This window comes from Micromys minutus (genome assembly GCF_963924665.1).
Source record: "Micromys minutus genome assembly, chromosome: 7".
Taxonomy (NCBI): domain Eukaryota; kingdom Metazoa; phylum Chordata; class Mammalia; order Rodentia; family Muridae; genus Micromys; species Micromys minutus.
In genome coordinates, this window is record NC_137976.1 from 1511449 (window position 1) to 1527852 (window position 16404).

General features: G+C 50.4%; 1 protein-coding gene across 1 annotated transcript; it reads left to right on the forward strand.

The window, feature by feature from the left end:
• Positions 1–676: 676 nt before the first annotated feature.
• On the forward strand, positions 677–15448 carry LOC308422667 (integrin beta-2-like protein; the record flags this gene model as incomplete). Its single annotated transcript, XM_080919309.1, has 15 exons — positions 677–734; positions 928–1016; positions 1963–2143; positions 2293–2454; positions 3386–3543; positions 4421–4576; positions 4860–4955; positions 6891–6980; positions 7860–8000; positions 9085–9272; positions 10436–10680; positions 11158–11377; positions 12279–12472; positions 14217–14378; positions 15381–15448. The coding sequence occupies 15 exons, from the start codon at positions 677–679 to the stop codon at positions 15446–15448; spliced, it is 2208 nt and encodes a 735-aa protein (XP_080775435.1).
• Positions 15449–16404: the final 956 nt, after the last annotated feature.

The window sequence follows — 16404 nt, forward strand, 5'->3', positions numbered from 1 at the left end:
GTGGCCTTGGGAGGAGAATAAATTAGGAAGACCCTCAGGAAGAACTGGTGTGACTCAGTAACTAAATCCCTGGAGACCAATGGACCAACCCTGATGCTGTTGACTCTTAGACACATTAAGGACAGGTTAGAGGCTGGCAGGGGTCGGGTAGGGAAGTATCTAAAATTAGCAGTGACCTAAGCCACACTGCACAGCCTCCAGCATCAAAAGGGCAAACAGTCTCAGCTTGTAACCCAGGTTCCATATTCCCAGGTTATATCTTTGAAGATTTAACCATGCAGAGTTTATAACTCAGCAGTATGGACCACATATGTATATGGGCTGTGTGCTGCATTTGCAACATGTGGTGGGTACGCTCCGTCTGTGTTAACATATGGCATATGCTATGTTTGTGCGTGTATAGTAGCATGGCATATGTCTGCATAAGTATGTGCCCTACTGTGGGTACCCAGTCTATGATGATACCCCAGGGACCCCACCTTTGTCCTTGTCTGATTTGCATGGTACCTATCTGGTTCTTACACCTGTGGTAGGAAGGACAAGGTCCTCTCCACTCTCCCTCAGCAGACATTTATACCCTGCATTTCAGTCAAGCCAGGAGAGGATCCTGTAGGTCCTCTGCAGGAGAGTGACCTCCTAGAGTCACAAAGCCCTAAAGCCCTTCCCCCCACAGGACATGCTGTGCTGGGGCACTCTACTACCCATCCTAGCTGGGCTGCTGTCTCTGGGATCTGGTGAGTTCTATGAAGTCATCTCCACATGAGGTATGTTAGAAACAGCAGGCACACCTCGTGGGCATAACAATTCCTGAGCCACTAGGAGCTGTAGATCCTGACCTGACCTCTCCTGGGTCTCTTTCCACCCACCCCTATTGACTCTGGTGCACCTGAGGTAGGCAGAACCTACTCAGCCAACCTGTCTCTGCAGCCCTATCCCAGTTGTGTACCAAGGACAAGGTGAGCAGCTGTCAGGACTGTATCCAGTCAGGGCCCAGCTGTGCCTGGTGCCAAAAGCTGGTAAGAACCAGAGGGGTTGGCTGGCAGAGTGTGGTATCTATTCTCTCTCTCTCTCTCTCTCTCTCTCTCTCTCTCTCTCTCTCTCTCTCTCTCTCTGTGTGTGTGTGTGTGTGTGTGTGTGTGTGTGTGTGTGTGTGTGTGTGTCTATCTGCCCATCTCTCTCTGTCTCTGCATGTCTCTGTTTCTCCTTGTTTCTCTCTGTGTCTCTTTCTCTTCTTGGTCTCTCTCTGTATGTCTCTCCCCACTTTTTTTTTCTCTGTGATATTCCCTGACATTACCAACTGCCTTTTCTGTCTCTTTCCCCTGTCTCTGCCTGTCTATCTCTCCCTCCTTTTCCCCTCCCCCAGTGAATACATGCATTTCAATTTTGTTCAATATTCTGTGACTATCATTTGCCCAATGATGTGTCAGAGTCTCAGGCATGCCCATGGGCCCCTCTAAGCTGCTCTGGATGCCATCAGAATGGCTTTCCCCATTCATTTTGAATACTTTGAGGGGAGGGAGAGAGAGATGTGGGTGTATGTAGACGTGTGTGCCCATGCACACAGGTAGAGAAAAGAACAGAATAACACTCTCTGCCTTATTCCCTTGAAACAGAATCTCAATAAATGTGAAGCTAGGCTGGTGGCCAGAAGTGCTTGTACTTAGGATACAGGCACTCGGGGCATTAATTTGTAGAAGCTGTGGGGTCTGAACTCAAGTACGCACTGTTGAGGGAGTAGTTGAGAGGCAGGAAAGGCCCGCAGCTCATGACTGCACCACATGGAGTCCTCAGGAAGATCATGGCTGTCTCCGAAGCCAGGTATTCTTTGGCAGGCTGTTCCAATCCACAGAGATTTCTATGCCAAATTTTAAGGGCAAGTGGGGAGGAGATAGGCCAGGGGCTTTAGTCCTTCATGGTCAGTCAGCTTCCTCCTGACACTCAATTGATTGGTTCTTCCCTCAGAACTTCACAAGGCAAGGGGAACCCGACTCAGTTCGCTGTGATACCCCAGAGCAACTGTTGCTAAAAGGCTGCACATCTGAGTACCTCGTGGACCCCAAGAGTCTTGCTGAACCTCAGGAAGACAAGGAAAGGGACCAGAAGCAGCTGTCCCCACAAAATGTGACAGTTTTTTTAAGACCAGGTAGGCTTAAGCTCGGGGTAAACCAGGCCCATAGTATTTACAGAGGTTTGACCAGCATCCCCTGGATATCACTGTGGATGGACAGGTAAACTGCATCTCATATAATAAGATACCTTCAGAGAGAGCAGTGACATTTTTCTCCCTCACAGGTCAAGCGGCAACATTCAAACTGAACTTCCAGCGGACCCAGGACAACTCTGTTGACCTGTACTTCCTGATGGGCTCCATGCAAGGCCACCTCTCCAGTGTCCAGACACTGGGCAGTGACCTGCTCCAAGCCCTCAATGGGATCTCCAGGTCAGGCCGAATCGGTGAGGCCCACAGCCACTGTAGCTTCTGACTCAGCTCTTCCCCATATCCTGAGCAACCCTTACCAGCACACACCAGAGGCAGAGACCTGAGGGTCCTCGAACCTCCTGAGTGCAGGTAGTGCTGGGCCTACATCCCCTCCAGAGGCCACGGCCAGTCACTTGAGCCTACGACTCAGCCCTCCACTCCCTCTTCTTTTCTCTTTCATTTATCTTTTGGTGTGTTCAAAAGACAGGAGTGCTAATTTCTAAAAAAATCAGTGAGCTTCAAAGTGTGTTGAGTAAGTAGCAATTACAGCAAAAAGGTAGTAATCACAGTGAGCAAAGGTCACAGGTCAAAGGGTCAGCACTCTGTAAGCACCAACAAGTTCACAGAACATAAGGCTTGTGTATGTGCATGTGTAGTATGTGCACTTAAAGGCTTGTGTATATACATGTGTGGTATGTATTCGAACATAGCTCCACATGGCCTGGCTCCCCAGAACAGCATTTTCTTTTCTGAAGTGATACACTCTCTCATACTCGGGCATATATGTGCCCATTTACACACTTGAATATGTGTGCATAGCCAATACACACCCTAAGGCATGCTCACACATGTATAAAACTACATGTGCACATACATTCCCAGATACATATCTGGTGACACACATGAACCAAATATACCTAGATATGCTCACATACATACAGGAACACACATGTGTGTACTGCACCCACACATATACACAATTTTGATGTTCACATGTGCACACATGTACAAATACACACATGTACCATACTGACCTCTCCCTTGCTTTACTACAAGACAAGTATCTCCCAGGCTCCCCTTATCTCGAACCCAGACTTCTACCTCCCTCCCAGGCTCCCCACCTTATCTCGAACCCAGACTTCTACCTCCCACAAACCTGGCCTCCCAGCCTCATCTGTCCCTCAGGCTTTGGATCCATTGTGAACATGACCTTCCAGCACATCCTGAAACTGACTTCAGACTCCAGCCAATTTCAGAGGGAGCTGCAGAAGCAACTGGTTTCTGGAAAACTGGATACCCCCAAGGGACAGCTGGATGCTATGGTGCAAGTTGCCACGTGCCTGGTGAGCCTACTGAGTCTGGAGTCTCAAGGGGTGCTGCGAGCTGCTTTCGCTAGCCAGGGTTCTCTCCCTTTGCTTGCTGTCAGCCTGAGAAGAATAGCCCTCACTAGATCCCTCACTAGATTCCTCACTAGATCCCTCACTAGATCCTTAGAGAGCCATTGAAGGAGGCTGGGAGGAATCGAGGAAAGGAGGCAAAGGGACCTAGAAGTTACCTATAGATCTTAGCATTAACCTGTGATGGCACTAACTCACCTGGAGCCTGCCTAGACCTTCTCGAGTGACCATTGTAAGCTGGACCTCACCTGTGTTCTGAGTCAGGGGCCAATCTCACTTCCAAGCCAAGACAGCAATCCCTGTCCAGAGTTCACTCTTGACTCCTCTCAGACACACACCAGCCTTCATCTGTCCCAGGCTCTCTCCAGCCAGCTGACTCTGCCTTGGCTCAGCTCTCAGCCCATCAGCCCCGCTGGGGCCCTAAAAGTACTGAGCTCTGATCATGGGCACATACCTCCTTTGCAGGGGTGATCCTGGAAGATGCAATCCCTCTGTGGTGTCTTCCCTGGATCCACCTGTCATGATGGACACCACAGTATTCTCCTTTTGGAGGAATGTTTTGGGGAGTCTGGTCCTGGAGGAATGGGCTGCCACAGTTTCCACTTGGAAGCACACTTGAGTTTTATGTCCCTTGCCTCACACTCTGGGTGTCTTAGCAGACACATCTCAGAGTCAATTCTGATTCTTTTTGCTGTTTGGATGCTCTGAAACCCCAGAGGAGGAGAGGCTGTGGCTCCCCCTCTGCAAGCAGCCACACCTGGCTCCTTGGAGAAAGCCCAACTGAGAAAGCACAGCAGGTAACTCCAAGACATTTCTTCCTCAGGGAGAAATCGGCTGGCGCAATGGGACCCGGTTTCTGGTGCTTGCCACTGACAATGATTTCCACTTTGCTAAAGACAAGACTCCGGGTACCAGACAGAACACCAGTAATGGTCATTGTCACCTGAAAGACAGCATGTACAGAAGCAGGGGAGAACTTGTGAGAACCCTTCCTGCTCTAGTGTCCTCTGGGGCTCAACTGTGCATGACACAAAACAAGGGGGGGAAAGTAGGAAAACACAGCACTTTTACAGATTTCTTCCTGTGCAATGGTGGGGGAGAGTTGAGGAGAGAGGAGGGTTAATTCTGTTTCGCATATTTAAACTTCTGAGAAAATTCTGGCACAGGCAAGGGCAGCCCAGACTTGGGCTGACACCAGAGTCCTCAGAGCCCTAGACGTTTGCTTTGGATGGGCAGCCAGACAGGATGTATCTTCTCCCCAGGACTACCAGTCAGTGGTCCAGCTGGCGAGCAAACTGGCTGAAAACAACATCCAGCCTATCTTCATGGTGCCCTCGAGGATGGTGAAAACCTACGAGGTAAGAGACATGATGGTCTTGAGCAAGGGAGGCACTTTAGCTGCAAGGTGTGGAAGCCCCAGAATTCTCACAACATCACCCAAGTTCTGTTTCCATAGTGCCAGATTGAGGGTCTGGGACTAGAATAGGACATAGGTCCAGTGGCCTAAGATGAGGAAGATGATGGCCATAATTTTTTAAAGCCAAATGGCCAGTTCTTCTAGGCCAGTGGGGCCCCTACAGGAAAACCTCAGACCTAAGTAAGGTCTACGATGGACCATTGGGGACCTCAGCTTTCTCCTCTTTGATGGACAATGATAATGACAACCACCCGAGAGGACCACTGTAGGAACCCCGAGTTGATTCATTCAACTACTTAATAAATTAGCTCCCCCAGGAACAAATTCTTCCCATCTGTTTGTGACAATGGCATCCCCTGACACGGTCTTTCCTCGGAGCCACAGACACATGTTTTCCAAGTAGACTTCCCTTGTGTCTCAACTCTGAGGCTGTGCCACCTTACACAACAGCCAGGCGTAGGGCTAGAGTGAGCATGAACCTGAATCCTGGGGGAGAAAAGACACTACAGAGGTGTATAGTTGCTGTTGGTGGTAGAGTCACATTTGTTGGTTTCACATTGCAGAATGAGAACTCGGGGTTGGGTTACATCAGAGGTCACAGGCAAGCCTTGGTTGCCAGGACAACAGGCAATTCTTGCTGTTAGGTTTTAAGGCTCCAGAAAAGGGTGGCTACTCTACAGAGACACCAAGAAAGAGGAGGAGGCAGCCTGGAATAACTCCATAATGGCCAGCAGCCACAGAGAACAGTGGTTGGCTCTGCACAGGTTGCCAGCTAGGGGATCAAAGAGGAGACTACTCCACAGTCAGAATATCAAAGCTCCTATGTCCTCATCTGTGATTGGGCTATGACAATTCCCCTCCTCGTCGGGTTGTAGAAGGTCCCAACTCTTTGCTGTTGGTGGCAGGTGTCACACACTCTTGCAGACAGCATTGTGACAAGTAAGGAAACCACAGATAGGAGATTTAACCCCCTCTACTTCCTTTGTCTTGAGAGGTCATAGGCCTCCCTAAGTCTTCTGTTCCTTGGAGGTTGATCAAGGCCACGGGAAGCAGTTGAAGTGTTACACACAAGGCCCCTCTTTGTCCATGCTTCTGGACTTCGGAGAGAGCAACTTTTACGAGGCAGAACCCAGATTTTCAGGGTGGTGGTCCCAAGGCCAAGAGAAGTGGTAGTGAGTTGCAGAAAAGGTTAGTGGCCCAGCTATAGCAAATCCTCTGTGCTTCACAGAGTGGATGGACCCCATTCTAGAGTCACAGGACAGGGCTGGGTGGAGAAGTGACCAGACTGTCATAGTATATCTTTGGAGAAGGTGGCAATGTTCCTTTTTCTTCATGAAATAGGGAAAATGCTGGCTGGGCTGTCTGTTTTCAGGGGCTCAGGCCAGGTCACCTCCAGGGACACTCTAGGAAGCGGATCACTCCTGCCAGAGCTGATTGTCACAGGGTTGCATAACACTGTCACCATTGAAATCAGATGGCTCAAATGGAGTCAGGCTCAGGAAATCCTGTGATTTCACCACATTCAACTGTCACCTGTGCTTTCATGTGCCGTGTGCGGGATTTCTGCTCACTGCGCTGACACTGTGGAAATACTGTCCCGTGGTGAGCCAGGTGCATGATCCCTGTTGATAACATTACCAGCTTGTCACTGGGACTGACTTCTGGGAACATTCCACCACAGTGAAGGCACCATGAGCCAGATCTTGGCACTTAGCAACATGCTGCTGGTGCCTATTCTGTGACTTGAAGTCAGGAGCCAGTTGAGTATCATCGTAGCCACTTGGAGAGCTTAGGAGACCCTCTGGGCATCACAAGCCCTCATGAGCATAGAGGAGTTGGTGGCACCGGGTGCCAGCTTGATCTTCTCTCCCAACAGAAACTTACCACATTCATTCCCGAGCTGACCATCGGGGCGCTGTCAGATGACTCCAGCAACGTGGTACAGCTCATCAGGAACACCTATAGTGTGAGTCTCCTTGAGAAGCTGCATGAGATTATCAGAACCCCACAGTTAGCAAAGCCCTGATCTATGAAGCCCCACAGTCAACCCCTGCAGCCCCTGCAGGCACCTCACAGTCTTCTGGACTTTCTCATCCTTCTCCTCCTTCTCCTCCTTCCCCTCCTTCTCCTCCTCCTCCTCCTCCTCCTCCTTCTCCTCCTCCTCCTCCTTCTCCTCCTTCCCCTCCTGGTGTGTCATCTGTCCAGCTGCATTCAGGTTCACTCCCTTGGAGTCCCAGGGTTCTGGCCGACACCAGCATGCACCAAATACTGCTCACTGCTCAGGACCCATTTAGTCCCTACAGATATAGAAATCCACAGGCGAGAGGTATCCCCAGATTCTGACCTAGGCTCCTATGGGGGCTGGCAGCACAAGTGTGTGCTGTTATTTCCCAAAGAAAGGTCTCATTTCCTTCTCTAGCCTTGTAAACCTCAGGTGCCTCAAGAAGGCTCCTTCCCAGTCATGTCTAGCTCTGTCTTCACAGGGATGACTCTGGTGACATCATCATTACCAACTCACCAGATGTCACCTGTCCCATCTCATTCTACCTGTGTCTCTCCTCTCATTTCTTCATAGTCTATCCCCCCTCCTCCACTGACCCTAGCACTGAACAATGGCAGGACCTTGCAGGGTTCACAGCTGTGTCTATGCTGGTCACCTGCCAGTAGCCTGTCTCAGAGCAAACCATGGCATCAGCCTGCTGTCCCATTCTGACATATCCACTGAGCTCCCAGTAGGCATCTGTATCATCAACATGAACAGGTGGGGCATGAGAAGTGCCAGAGTACTAGGGGAGAGGGACAGCTGGACTTATAACTTCTGAGCATGGCTTCTGTCTGCCCACAGAAACTCTCCTCCAGAGTCATCCTGGACCACAGCACCATCCCAAGCATCCTGAAAGTTACCTATGATTCCTACTGCAGTAACAGAACACCAAATATAGGCAAATCCAAAGGAGACTGCAGCAGTGTGCAGATCAATGACCAGGTGAACCTGGGGTTCCCATCCCAGCATGCTACAGGGACTACCAGGCATCTCAATAACTCAGTCTCAGGGATATCTAGGAGGAAACAAATACTCACATGGGGACAGGCAAGAGAGGAAAATATGGTGGCCAGCAGCCAGTCATGCAATAACAGCACCCCTGAAGGCAAGTGCTAGAGGATCAGTCATGCAATCACCCCCAAAGTCAAGTGCTAGACTCAGAGAGATACAAGCAATACCGGCTTGGGTCAGGTTTTCTTACTTTTGTTTCATTTTATCTTTTGATGGAAACATCAAAGCTCAAGGCACAGGTGAGCAGAAACATGAACTATTTCCCTAATGTGCTGGAGATACATTTGTTACCCAAGCTTTCCATGTTTCTTTGTGTCTGTGAACTAACCTCTCACACCAGGCAGAACCTGTGCTTCTTTGCCAGTTCTTAGCATCTGTCACCTCATGACAGGTGATCCACATGGAAATTTGACCAATTTTATTCTAATTTTCAGATGTTTGCTCCTCACCTTTACTGACATTTCTATTCTTTCTTAAAATAATACCATGTGGTTTAAATTTATTTTAGATGTGGCTTAACTTTGTAAACCAGTATGCTCTGCAACCAGAGCTGCCCTCCTGGTGCTACATGTGTGTGTTGTTACTGCCTTGGACCCTTACATTTATTCTGGGTTGGATAAAGTACATCACCCTCCCTATGGCATTCTGATATCTTAGTGCACTGGACTTATTGGTACAACAAACAAGGAAAAATATGTCCCACAAATTCACTGTAATGAAAACCCCCTGCTATGTATATAATGAAAGACATCAGCTCCCTAGTCTGATTCATAGAAGAACTTGGATGTGCTTAATGAGTGTTGTGGTTTGGGGCAGGGGTCTGGCCTCCCTGAAGCCTGATCTATAGGCCATTCCCAAAATTCAGCTCCTATCCTCTTTCCACTGCTTCAGAGAAAAACCCATGCCACCCCTCTCCTGACATCATTCGGGTCCCTCAACACCTGTGGGGGAAAAGGAGCAGGGCTGTGACCCTAGTCACCATGACCCCCACCTGAGCCTCATCATTTCCCTACAGGTCACCTTCCAGGTTAACATCACTGCTTCTGAGTGCTTTCAGGAGCAGTTCTTTTTCATCCAGGCACTGGGCTTCACGGATTCAGTGACTGTGCTGGTCCTTCCCCTGTGTGAGTGCCAATGCCAGGAGCAGAGAAAGCATCACGGCCTCTGTGGAGGCAATGGTACTGCAGAGTGTGGCATCTGCAGGTAAGGCAGGCCAACCCATGGAAAGGCATCTATAAGTGAGGTAGACCTAGAAAGCCCACAGAAAATACCTGCAGACACCTGACCCAAAACCGGACAGGTGTTTACAGATGAGGCAGGAATGGCCAGCCTGTGACACGCCAGCCTATGGGAGAGGTGTCTGTTGGTAAGGTAATCCTGAACAACCCATAGCACATCATCCTAATAGATGTCTCCTAGGCTCCCTGGTGTGAGCGTAGCTGGTGAGGAACCTGGGGTTCACACCCCCAAAGCCCTTGCTCTCATTCCCCAGCTAGGGTAATCCTCAGTGATTCCAACCCCACCTTACTCTCTGGCTGTGAAGAAACCAAGGCAGAGAACTGGCTGACAGGAAACTCCACTCAGCAGAAGACAGAAATTCAGAAGCAGGCAAGGACTGGGGACAAGACAGGTGTGGTTCCTCAGCCACCTGAGATCCAGGGACATTCAGAAACCACAAGCAAAACCGTTTGCCCTACATGGTCTGTGTGTATGATTAACTGCATGGTTCATAGGGGCCTGTCAGAGCAAATGTTCGTGACCCAAGGTCAAGCTTATGCTTGGCCATTCTACTAAGGGCAGCCTTGGGAGGGATCTCAGTGCCTACTGACCATTTTCACAGTGCTCAGGAGACCATTGAGGAAAGAGCAGATGTGCCGTGCAATACTCACCAGGTGTTGGGTGTGTACCGGGACCAAAGGGGCTGAAAGTGTGCCTATCCCTGTAGGGTTAAGTAGGGTCCTGCATCTGCTCTGCCACAGGGAGACAGGAAGCAGGAAGTTTGATGGCGCTTACCCCAGTCACCCAGTCACTGTCACGGAGCTGTAGGGAAGCTACAGGGCACCACTCTGGGTGGGGAAGCGCAGTCTAAGGTGGGACAGACAGCAGCTCATTGGGGGGAGTGGGGAGCCGGGGAGCAGGAGGACTTTCTTAAGCTCTTAGACACTCAGGTGCCTGCAGCTGGATGCTGTGGAAGAGCTGAGATCAGAGTGGGGCCCAGGAGCTGGATCTAGTCCTGGGCTGAGAGGGAAGAGGGGAACGGAAGAGGAAGCTAGCTGGTCCCACAGGGGTAGCCTTTGGCTTGAAGGTAGGCTGTAGGCTTGGGCTTGGTAGCGTCTGAGAGTACAGCTCTTCCTCCGCTGCCCCAGGTGCAGTGCTGGCTACACTGGGAAAAACTGTGAGTGCCAGACGCAGGGCCGGAGCAGCCAGGAGCTGGAGGGAAGCTGCCGGAAGAACAATAGCTCCATCATGTGCTCGGGGCTGGGGGATTGCATCTGTGGGCAGTGTGTGTGCCACACCAGTGACATCCCCAACAGAGTGATCTATGGGAAATACTGCGAGTGTGACAATTCCAACTGTGAGAGATACAACGGCCAAGTCTGCGGTGGCCCAAGTGAGTGACAAGGGCCACTGGAGGTGGAGACTTTTGTGTCAGTTTGCACCGGGAGACACTGAGGGGAACACCAGGACAGACTGGGGGACAGATGAGTGCTAAACTTACTAAGCCACACAGAAGCAGCAAGCCTGGGTGGGCCTTCATCTCCGAGAGGGTCAGGCATTGTCCTAGGAGGGTAACAGGTAACAGTCCTGGCTCTAGAGCTGTTTGGACACGATATGGGGCCCCGTCTGGATGAAAGGGGGCCATGTTGCTGGAGAGGTAGGGAGTGGTTTCCCTGGTCTCTGTATCTTTGCCCATCTATCCTTGCACGGTGTTGTGGGATTGTATGAGGAGATACAGGTACCAAGCAGGCAGCAGAGGACACTGTAAATACAGTACGCTCCAGCAAGGGCCCCGGGTGGTGGGAAAATGACTCCTGGTTCCTACCTGCCATCAGGAAGATGAGTCATGGCAACCCCGGTTGTTTTCCAGGCAGGGGCTTCTGCTCCTGTGGCTTCTGCAATTGTCTTGATGACTTTGAGGGCTCAGCCTGCCAGTGCCAGAAGTCTACTGAGGGCTGTCTGAACAACAGGCTGGTGGAGTGCAGTGGCCATGGCCGATGTCACTGCAACAAATGCCTCTGTGACAGGGGCTACCAGCCACCACTGTGTGAGGAGTGTCCCGACTGTTTCTCTGGCTGCCCAGAGTACTAGTGAGTGTCCCCACCACCCATACAGCCTCACTGCCAGGCTACCTGGGAGTCCCGGAAAACACCGTCACACCATAGTTCTCAGCAAGATCCAGCAGACCCAGCAGGAAGCCTTCTTTTGAGGGGAGTCTTACCTCCCTTGGGCCTTTGGATCCAGCCTCAGCTGGTTCTGCTGTGATGGCCTCTTAGGGTGCCTAGGAGTCTTACCACAGGACCAACGTAGACATCCTCACACATTACACTATGTGAATCTTGACCACCCTGTGTACCCTGAAATACCTGTTCACCCTTGCACACCTGTACCCCTTAATCATTAGGGCAGCATGAAAGCCAGTCTGCACTTGCACACTGTGTACCTTGACATATCTGTACATACTGATACAACATGAACCCTATTATACAAGTATACACTCACATAACATGCACCCTTACACACCACACACACACAACCTTACACATCAATACAACTTATTCACCAGTGCACCCTGACACACCTGTATGTACTGGCATAATGTGCACCCTGACAAACTCACACTGCCTTGCACATCTGTTCACCCTCATTAACCAGTACACCTTAACACAAAGTATACATTCACACAGCATGCACCCTGACACATACGCATCCTTACACACCAATACACACTTATTCACCAGTGCACTCTCACACAGTAGTATGCATGCATGCATCATTCACCCTAACACACCCATGCAGCTGACACCTGTGAAGTCTTGCACACCCATGCATCCCGACACACTCATGCATCTTTGCATAGTGCTCAGACCCCAACACATCTACGTGTTCTCACACACCTGTGCACCTTGCATATTCATGTGACATTTGTCTCGTGTTCTTGGGCCCCCTCACCATCTCATTCTATCAAACTCATTCCCATCTTCTCCTCAGCCTCTGTGCCAGGTGCTTGAAACACAGCAGCGCCGTAAGATGCACAGTATGTTGGCCTCTGCTGCATTCAGCCACCCCCTTGAATGACAAGACCTGTACGACTCAAAAGAACACAGAGGGCTGTCGGATGACCTACACTCTATATCAGCAAGACCAGAGTGACATCAATTCCATCTACATAAAGGAGAGACAAGGTGAGGCTGGACAGTGCCCAGATCTGGTGCAGGTAGTAACAAGAACTGTGGCCTCAGATGCCTCTGCAGATTTTGAGAGGGCTGCAGAGGGAAGGGTCTCTCTCCTATGGGTAAGGACACCCAGCAGTAAGAGGAGAGCTGTCCAAGATACCTGGGCAGGTATGTAGTGCAAAGAAGCTGACATCCATAGCCTTACCTGTCCCTGTACTGTGAGATGGACAACAGACAGGGTCCTCTGGGGATAACTACAGTATGTGTTGAGCAGGGGACCACTGAAACATTGCACCACATAGCAAGAGCATCTCCCATTTGACAGGAGGGTCCTAAGGGCTGGTGCCTGTTAGCTATTTCATGACATCTATGGGGAGCCTCAGAGCAGTGGGGGGTGCCGCTGCCCACAGCACTATTGGGCCCCACTAAGCTCAGGTCCCTGACAGTAATACCTGTGAACTGGAGATTGTGATCTGGTCTTCACAGGGTTCATATTCCAAAGAATATGCATTCCTGGCATGGTCCTGTCAGACAATGCTCTGCACAGGGTGAGGCTACAGCGGCAGTTAAAAATGATACATAGACCCCGCGATGAGGGGCTCCTTCTCCTGGGGAAAAAGGAAACCACTGGGGAAAGGATGTCTGTCATCCAAATGGGTTCAAGATTGTTCCTGAGCATGCCAGGAAGCCACGAGGGGTTGCCAGAAAAAGAATGGCAACATCCACATTGTCTTGTTTAATCCCAGCTGGCATCCAGGGTGGACATGACCCTTTCACTGACAGAACCCTTAGGAAACAAGATGGTCACAGTGCTGTCAGGGACCAGGCATGGTCCTGACAGGGTACAGGCTGATACAGCCCTAGCAGGAACCGGGAAATAGTCCTCTCAGGGTATCAGGTGGTTGCTTTCTTGTCAGGTGTGCACTGCCCTGTCAGTCAGTACAAAGTGGGTCTTACACTGTCTGGGGCCAAGAAGGCAAGGTCCTATCTTGAGCTGAGATAGGCGTGGTCCTGGCCAGTACTGCTGCTTGGTGAGGACTAACAGGTTGGAGATGGGCAGGCTGAGCTGGGCTGAGTCTGGAAGGACAGGAGGAACGTAGTAGAACAGAGGACTTGGTGAGAGTTTGAAGGTGGGGTGGGGGTTAGAGAAGCTGAGAGAAGTGGTCGATGTTAAAGATGCTGGATTTGAGCAAAAGTCAAGATGTCCTCACAGGTCTTCAGCATGCAACCCCAGAATTCTAGTTCCCTGTGCCATCCAGAGCACTGAGGGGACAAAGGTCGCAAGGCCACTTAAGTAACCACAGAATATGCAGCCTGTAGTACACTGTGGCTCTTACAGGACAGAGACCACTGCTCCCAACCCTTCCTCAAGTTGGGAAGCCATAAGAGTGGGGAGCACGGCACAGACCCTGAGTGAGGAGCCTGAAGCTGAGGGCCTGTCCTTAGGCCATAAGCACGAACCTCCCTAGGAGCTCCCATTTCCACTGTGCAGTGAGATGGCTTAGGGTCTCTCGGGCATGTCCCTAACCTCTGTGAAGAAGAGGCCAGGCTCAGTGGCCTCTAAGTATCACTGGGGCCACAGGGACTGGCCTTGGTTTTGATGGGGAATGAGGCTATGTTCTCTTATCTACCCATGTTAAGGGGCAGACAGTAAGTCTCTAGAATGGGGTCCTCTTGAGGACTGTGTGACATATAGAGACTGTAGACTTTTGGGTAAGACTCACATTGTTAATGGCTTGTGCTTTCTCCTTAGTGTGTGCAGAGAGCTCCAGTAACACCGTTATACTGGGCATTATAGTGGGTGTCCTGCTGGTTATTATCTTCCTGATGATTCTCTATAAGGTCACCCAAAAAGAAACCCAGAAGGCTGCCCAGTTCTCCAGAAAGGATGGGGCTCAAAGCACACTGGCACAGCGTAAGTGGGTAGACTGTGTGAGCCTGCACCTTCCTGTCCTCCATGACTTCTCACACTGTGGATTATGGCTGTTTCTGAAGGTCTGTGTGCACCCTGCTCCAGCAGCCCAGCTGAGTGTGTACACTATAAAATCTCTACCCTTAATATGGGACCTGGTGCCAGAAATCCCACACAGCTCTCTGGCTGGAGAAAGGGAGGCCTCTGCCACCTCTATCGCTGGGTCCGGATGGCACATGTGATCTCAGGCTGGGGCCTGGAAGACCAGCACTCTACTGCTGGGCTTAGCAGAACATGAGTTTCCACCGCAGCCAAGGGGCGCCAGGCTAAGCTGAACCGAGCCAGTGAAAGGCTGAGGCTCAAGCCTCCGGCACAGGAAGCAAGAAGCTTCGGGAGAGAAAAATCTCTTCCCAATCAGAGGTGTTATCAGCTCTTTAGAACAAAGGAACTCAGGTGGAGGAGAATGGTTTTTACATGTATCTCCTTTACTTTAGTCCCAAGCTTCGATATAAATATGGTTCAGCTGGTACTTCCTATTGGCTTGGCCTGAGGGCTTGGGAAAACCTTGTCTACATATTTGGGGGCAGTTCTGCTTCTGCCTAGAGCTTACATGTTCTGTGGTCATGTCTACATGCAGGAAGGGACTTGGGGCATAGTTGATCTGGCTGAAGTCTGTGTCACATGCTCCTGTGGAGGTGACACTTGGGGCATCGCCAATGCCCTGAGAGGCCACGCCCTGCTCATGGCAGTGTGAAGATTCCTGATTCTCAAGAGTTTGGGAATCTTCCTGCCATCTCATTTATCATTGCCAGGGAGGGCTTCAACCGTCTCAACCAAGAATCAGGGTTCCTAACACGGCCTACCTGCTCCATGCCTTAATATCTAATTCACGGGACCACTCTGTCTTGGTCCTCAAAGTAACATCTTTAAACTTGGTATTCCCAGAAGACAGCCCCAAAAGCCTTCCCTGTACTAACAAGGACATGTTTGGTTTCTCCCCAGAAGAGCCTCATTTCCAAGAACACTACCATGAGGAGCCATGGTGGAATCAGGGGAAAGAGGGTACCCAGTGAAGTGAGGTACCAGGACCAACTGGATGGGAACAGCAAACGATGCCTCCTCCCTATGACCAAGCAGAGCATGGCTTATACTCACCACAGGATCACCAGTGCAGCAAAAGCTTTTGTGCTATCCTTTCCACAGTGAACAACCTGCCAAGTCTTCTGTGGACTTCTCTCCAGGGACAGCATCCCCTTCTGGCCCATGCAGTCACCCCTAAAGCTTGAGAAAAAAACTTCCTTAAGTCTTAGGCATCCAGACACATGTTTTTCTGTGTGAAAATTAAGAAATCAGTTAAATCAAATATAGGATTAATTTACATGTTAAATCTCTCTTTTGGGTGTGTGTTTCTGTGTTTGCTCAGAGTGCATGTGAATGCATAGGGGCTACAGGTTGATATGAGGTGTCTTCTTAGATTACCCTCTACCTTATTTTTTGAGACAAGGTCTTTCATTGGACCTGGAGCTCACTAGCTAATGAGACTGGCTGACCAGTGAGATCTAGGGACCCCCTCTCTCCCAGGACTGGTATTGCAGACACACACTGTATGCCCAACTTTTATGTGGGTTCTGAGGATACAGGTCACCACAGCAGGAAGGTCATGATAACCAGAGGATGAGGCAGCTGGTCACAGTGCTATGCAGTCAGAGAGCAGAGATGGATGCGAATGTCCATACGTTCTTCTTTGTCCCTTTTTATTCAGCCTGGACCAGCCTACAGGATGGTGTTGCCAGTACCTGGGGTGGAACTTTGGAACTGCCCTTCAGAGTGTCTCCTGGGTGATTCCAAATATAATCAGGTAGTTCATCGAAGTCAAGTACCACAGCCAACATCGATGTCATCGACTCCCCCTGGACCTCTCAGCGCCCATCATTCCATGAGCCGACTTCTTAAACCAAGGAAAAGAGAGTAGAGGGGAAAGGGAATGGAGGGAGTTGAGAGAGAGAGAGAGAGAGAGAGAGAGAGAGAG